This window comes from Heterocephalus glaber, unplaced genomic scaffold (genome assembly GCF_053883595.1).
Source record: "Heterocephalus glaber isolate CG9 unplaced genomic scaffold, H.glaber_assembly_v1.0 deba00001479, whole genome shotgun sequence".
NCBI classification, from domain to species: Eukaryota; Metazoa; Chordata; class Mammalia; order Rodentia; family Bathyergidae; genus Heterocephalus; species Heterocephalus glaber.
In genome coordinates, this window is record NW_028258316.1 from 7,038,995 (window position 1) to 7,044,994 (window position 6,000).

Sequence of the window (6,000 nt, forward strand, 5' to 3'; positions counted from 1 at the left end):
GGCTGTGTTCTGGGCAGTATATTCCTGACCTCCCCGGCCCTGTGCTGGCTTCAGAATGCACCCTCAGGGGTCTGGACATCATCCTGCTTAAGGCAGCACCATGAATGGGGTTACCATGGGCATGGTCTCCAACTGCTGGGGTCAAATTTCAGGAATCTGGTCCTCTGGTTTCTGTCAGAGCAGCAGGGATCCAACCATACTGACCTGTGGCCTGGAATAGGCCTCTGTCTCTGTCTCACCCACCATGCACCCTCCTGTCTCCCCACCAACACCCATTATCCACAGGACTCTGGTAAGCAGTGGGTAGGTGTCCCTTACACCCCACCAGGGCCATCCTCCTCCCCAGGCCTGGTGGGGCTGCTGCTATAGCACCTATTTCCGGTGGCCAAGTATGGGCCTGAAATACGGCTCCACAAGTGCTTATGTTGGACAGGACATGCCCCATAGGCTGCTCTGGAGATGGCTGGGGGCTGGGAGCGCCCAGCCAAAGCAGGAGTGAGCGAAGCATCATTCTGCCCGCAACACACATAGGGCAGCCAGTGGCAACAATGGTGGCAGGGAGCCTGGGATTCTTTGCCTCGTCACTTGTCTCTGCACCCTAACCTCCTGCTGGGGTCTGGGGACAGCAGACCCTGGCGGTGATGCTGTTGGACCCACTCTTTGTCATTCTCTCAAACCACAGCCCAGCATACGAGGAGCACACCCTTGGATTCCTGGAAACAACTGTTTATTTAACAGAAAAAGTGGAGGCCTTCAGTGGCAGCCATTTTGGGAGATGGGAGGGCAGCACTGCACTGTAAGAAGAGTCTTCCCGCTCTCTCACTGGCATTGTTGTTGGTATTGCAGACGGAGGGCACCTTGGGCAGAGGTGACAGGAGTAACATGGGTTGCAGAGACGGAAGGCACCTGAGAGGAGACAGCAGAGTAAAGACGGCTGGGGTTTGCAGTCAGGGAAAGGGAGGAGAAAGGCATGCAGGAGACCCCCAGCCACCCTGCCCTGGCCTCCCATCAGCCCCTGCCCAGCCACACTCACTTGCCATTCAGACATCCATGCACTTCTCTGTGGGGAGGAAGAACATCAGATCAGGCAGTGCTCTGCACGTGCACACGAATGCATGTGTACATGTGTTAGCGTGCGTGTGTGTGTGTGTGTGTGTGTGTGTGTGTGTGTGTGTGTCTTTGCCTGATATCTCCATGCTAGGATACCTGCATGGCCCTTGGCTGCCTCAGGCACAGCCTGGCCCAGCTGAAAAGGATCTGGGGATTCCCTGAATTCAGGGCCTGGGGACCGGCAACCCAAGGGCTGTGCTCCATAGCTGCTCTGCCACAAAGGCCTCTGGCCTGTTTGTGTGGTGGGCCTGGCAGGTCCTCAGCCAGTGGCCCTGTGTGGCCCAGGTAGAGACCCCAGCCCATGCCAATACACTTCACACAAAAGACATCTCTATGTCAGTAATCAGCAAGCCCCGGGGGAAGGTGGAGAGCGCCCAGGACAGTAAGACCCAAGCATGGAGAGGAGGTGGCCCAAGAAAGTGAGACTTGCAAACTGGGACACAGGCCTAAAATCCTCACCTATGGATGACTTGGCTAAACTATCAGGGGGAGCATTTGTGCACAGAAGACTTGGGGCTCACAGAACCAAAGGTAGGAGCCACCTTTCCTCCAGTGACTGGACCAGGAGACTGAGTTTCTCCTCTCCCCTCTTCCTGGTGGGGCAGCATCAGGCCTGGACAGACCCCGCATCCCCTTCCCCTTCCCCAGCTAGACATTACCCATGGGGTCAGAGAAGAAGATGTTTTCATCAGTGAAGCCTAGAGTCATGGCAAAGTTGACAAAGCGCTTCCTCAGTTCAGGGTTCAGCTCCGTGGTCCTCCCTGTGGCCAAGATTATGGTGGTGGGGGAGCAGAAAGAACTTTGTAATTTATTTCCTTTTTTTTCAGATAGCGTCTTGCTATGTCGTTGAAGCTGGCCTTAAACTTGCAATCCTCCTGCCTGAGCCTACCCAGTGCTGTCATGACAGGTATGGGCCACCACCCCTCTGCACTACATAAACACTGTTGCATGAGTGAAGGATGCCTCAGACCTCTTTCTCATGAAAGGTCAGTAAAAGACCTCTTCCCCAAAAGAGATGCGTGAACTAGAGGAGACTTTGATTTTCAGGATGGGAGCTCCCTCCTGCTATTCTGACCAGGACCCAGGTCCCTGGGTGGGGCTGGGGGATGGAATAATAACCCACCTAAAAGGGTGGCCACCGATTGCACCCCATCTTGGACTATCCTGTAGAACACGATGGCGAACTGATTGTAGTCAGTGGCTACCACTCTCATGATGAAGTTCTGTACTCCACTGAAACCTGCAGTATGTTAAACAAGGGGTCATCCTTTCCAGAAGAGACTGCCCCTTCCTTCCCAGCCAGCTAGCAGGGGCTTCTCCCCAGGGCATGGCACCTGTAGGGAGGGTAGGGAGGGCTGTGCTCTTCCAGAGCACTCTGCCCCACAAATTCCAACCCCAGAGCACCCTCACTCAGGACTCACTTGTGATATTGGCCATGGTGAACTGGCCAGGCTGCCCACTTGGGACTACAGTGCTGCTCCAGTGATCACAGCCCTGGTCGCTGTGGGAGTGAGAGAAGGCGGGAGGTGAACAGAGAAGACGCAGTCTTGGTGCCCCTGGGCTGCATGAAGTTGGGCCCGGGCTGCAGCAGGATTCTGAGGTCCATTTGCAGCCCAGCCCATGCCTGCCTGTCCCCCACCACGGCAGGGGCCCCACATTGCCCACACCCATGGCCCTGAGCCTTTCCCTCTGAGCCTCTGCCTGGTGTGAGGTGGGGTCCACTCAACCCTCCTTTAACTTCCACTGTCTTCACTCCCTGTCTCCCCTGCTGCCTCCTTGGTGCAGCCTGTCCTTCACGCAGACCTCAGGCTCTGTTCTTTTATCCTTTTGCTCCCTTCTCCTGGCAATTTTCTCCAAGCTTACAGTTTATTGCATGCCAAGCATTGCCTTAGCCCTTCAGCCCAAAATGACCTATCACCCGGGTCAAATTTACTCAAGCACTGTATCAACAGAGCCCGTAAACCTTTCTTCACATGCCCCTCAGTCCTCAAATGCTTCGACTGCCATCCAATCAGTGGCCAGTGCCAGAATTCACTGCTGATCAAGGAGCCCGTGGACTCCCCCACTGTGTCCTCATCTGCCCCACTGTCATCTCCTGCATGTGACTGCTGGGCCTTACTGTGAGGGGTTTTGCCACCTCCCTGCAGCAGCTGTGCACTGATCCTGGCCCTTTAACACACACCCCTGGCCCAGCCCTGGCTCACTGTGTGCTGCCCCAGAGACTGGCCTGGAGTGCTCTACTCATGGCTGTTCATCAGCTGCTGCTCAAGTGACCACGCTGCTGGCTGGCTGCTCTGCTGCCTCCTAATGTGAGACTCTCTGACTCAGAGTCCACCAGCCTCTAAGGCGACCCATGTACCTTCTTTTTCTATATGGTGGTGAAGGTTGTAGTGATAACAGTAAGGGATTAAACAGATCGAGTTACATCAATCACCCTGGTTTTACTTTTCATTTTCAGGCAGGGTCTCCTTTCATTTCCCAAGCTGGATTCAAACTTGTGATTCTCCTGCCTCAGCCTATTGAGCTGAGCTTGATAGGATTACAGGCATGTTGGCTCCTTTAAGGTTACTTTACTATAAACCTTATATAGAAGCCTTGGGTGAGGTCCCTTTCTGGGTTCAGTGTCCCTCCTCCCCTCTGGGACACCCTACTCTCCTTCTTGCTTTCTCCTATGTTTGTCTGTGCCTCAGCCACCCATGAATTTTAATGGAATGGAAGGAGGAAGTGTGGGAGGCAGAGGGAGCAATAGAAGGAAAGCAAAGGGGAAAAAGGAAGAGTAGAAGAGACAAAGGAACAGAAGGGAAAAGATTCAGTGCAAAGCAGTGAGATGAACAACAGTTTCCCTCATTTTGCAAAGTCCTTGGTTATGACACATGTCTGCCTCTCAGACACCCAGGAGTTAGTCACTTACTTGACCCAAGTGGAGGTGACATTGAAGCTGTGGTCATCTTCAAGCTCATAGGTGATTCTGTTCATGGCTGGTTTGCCTTCCTTTGGAATTCTGTTGTCTGCCCCACCAACGACAAACCACTTTCCTTGGAACTACAAGGAGGGATGACAGTCCAAGCTAAGGGATGTCCCCAGAGCCACCCCTCCCATGCTGTTCCTGCTGGGACCTCTGTGCTGCAGGGTCCATGAATCAGCTGCTCTGAGGAGCTGACAGGAACTTGGTTCCTCCAGGGCCAGGATGGACCCTGGAAGAGGAGTGAGCCCCGAGTTGTCAGGTATGAGGTGGCCCTGGTAAGAGGCCAGAGAGCATTAAAGAATGTCATTTTTTTTTGTTGGTGAGGAGGGACTGAAGATGTCCCCACCAAACATGCACAGGACCTGAGCTCCCTGAGTCCTCCCACTGAACATTGCCCCTGAGTCCATTTACCTCTTCCCGGATCTATTCCTACAGGCACCATCTTTTGAGCCCTCCCTGTAGCTGCCTTCCTAGAACCCTACCTTTTCATCCTGGAAGTCTGGCTGCAAGGGTACCTTGCTTAGAATTAAGTTCTGGATCCTTTTCAGTGGGGAGTAATGGGCTTGAGTCTTCAGGGACCCCATCAGAATGAGGCCAATACACAGGAGACCTATGGCCATTGTTTCTGAGCAGTTTCTGGGCTGGCAGGTTTTAGAGGAGGCGGAGGAGAGTGAGGAGGTCAACCTAGGGGAACTATTTATGGTCTACAGAGTACCTCTGGCCCAGGTTGGGCTGATTTGTCCATTGCTAAATCCTGCAACAGTGACCTAATTGGTAGCAACTTCTTCAGAAGCACGTGGCAGGATGCCCCCTCCTGCTCTGGTGAGGATTGTGCAAGGTTAAAAAACCCCAGCAAAGTGACAAAAGACAGAAAGAACATACATACACCTCCACAATATGTCACAGAGAGGAGCTCTCTCTGTGAGCTTGATGTGCTTCTTCCCTTTATCTGATTGGCCCTGTCTGTGTATCAGCAGCTAGAATTCAAACAAGTTTCCATATCTCACCCTAGCTCAGTATGTATGTGGTGGTAGTGGGGGGCAATATTAACTTACGTTACCCACAAAAAGCAAGTAATACGCCAGGTGTGGTGACTCTTGCCTACAAACCAAATATTCAAGAGACTGAGACAGGAAGATAGCCAGCGTGTCAAGGCCAGACTAGCCTAAAATACAGAGGGTGATCCTGTCTTAAAACAATAAGCAAACAAAAAATAAGGAACAGAGGAAAAGAAAGCAGTGTGTTCCCTCCTATCAGGAGCCATTCTACATAATTTTGGGAAAAAAATCATTTCACAATTAAATTATGATTAGTCGTAGTCTTCTTGCCTATAGGCTGGCTAAGACGTGCCTAAACATAACTCCATTTTTGACTCTGGTCGCAGCTGAGACCACACTGGTCTCATGTGCTGTGACACTCAAGAGCTGGATTACATCAGCTGAAGACATCCTAGTTCTTTGAAAACTGAGTAGAAATGATGCACCTGGGGAAGGACAATTTTTTTTTCAGCTTAACTTATCCCACCAACTGTTGTAAGAACATTTTGCTCATCTTATGATCCTCATCAACATAAGATCCTCATCAGCATAAGATCCTCATGGCCCTAGGATTACTGCCACTCTCCAAGACATCTGATACCTCCTCCAATTATAAGATCCTTGTCAATTTAGGATTATCACTGCTCTCTGAGTCATCTGATACTCCCTATGAACCCAATAAACAGTGGCAAGCTCAGGGTGCCATTGTCTTTTTTGCCCAGAGAAGCATTGATCAGACCCAGAACCCAGGTTCTTCTCTAAGTCTTATTTCTTGTCTTCATTCTTTAATTTGCCTTGTCCAGTTGTGGCTCATAGGAGATCAGGGCCATAGCAGTGGTTCTGTTAACATCCACTTTCCCTATTCCCTACACTCTCCTATAGGCCTTG

The 6,000-nt window shown here is 51.7% G+C and overlaps 1 protein-coding gene across 1 annotated transcript; it reads right to left on the bottom strand.

The window, feature by feature from the left end:
* Window positions 1–710: 710 nt before the first annotated feature.
* On the bottom strand, window positions 711–4,746 carry LOC101709013 (neutrophil gelatinase-associated lipocalin-like). Its single transcript, XM_004849259.2, has 7 exons — window positions 4,558–4,746; window positions 4,022–4,152; window positions 2,532–2,611; window positions 2,234–2,350; window positions 1,770–1,871; window positions 1,034–1,060; window positions 711–906 (listed from the first exon to the last, which is right to left on the bottom strand). The coding sequence occupies exons 1-6, from the start codon at window positions 4,693–4,695 to the stop codon at window positions 1,041–1,043; spliced, it is 588 nt and encodes a 195-aa protein (XP_004849316.2). The 5' UTR covers window positions 4,696–4,746; the 3' UTR covers window positions 711–906; window positions 1,034–1,040.
* Window positions 4,747–6,000: the final 1,254 nt, after the last annotated feature.

What these genes read in the sequence shown, in the direction of transcription:
- LOC101709013 (XM_004849259.2), bottom strand. Translation starts at nt 4,695, where the DNA reads ATGGCCATAGGTCTCCTGTGTATTGGCCTCATTCTGATGGGGTCCCTG. An exon ending in CACCATGGCCAATATCACAA is followed by an intron (nt 2,351 to 2,531) that starts GTGAGTCCTGAG and finishes AACATACTGCAG; the next exon opens with GTTTCAGTGGAGTACAGAAC. An exon ending in ATCGGTGGCCACCCTTTTAG is followed by an intron (nt 1,872 to 2,233) that starts GTGGGTTATTAT and finishes TCTTGGCCACAG; the next exon opens with GGAGGACCACGGAGCTGAAC.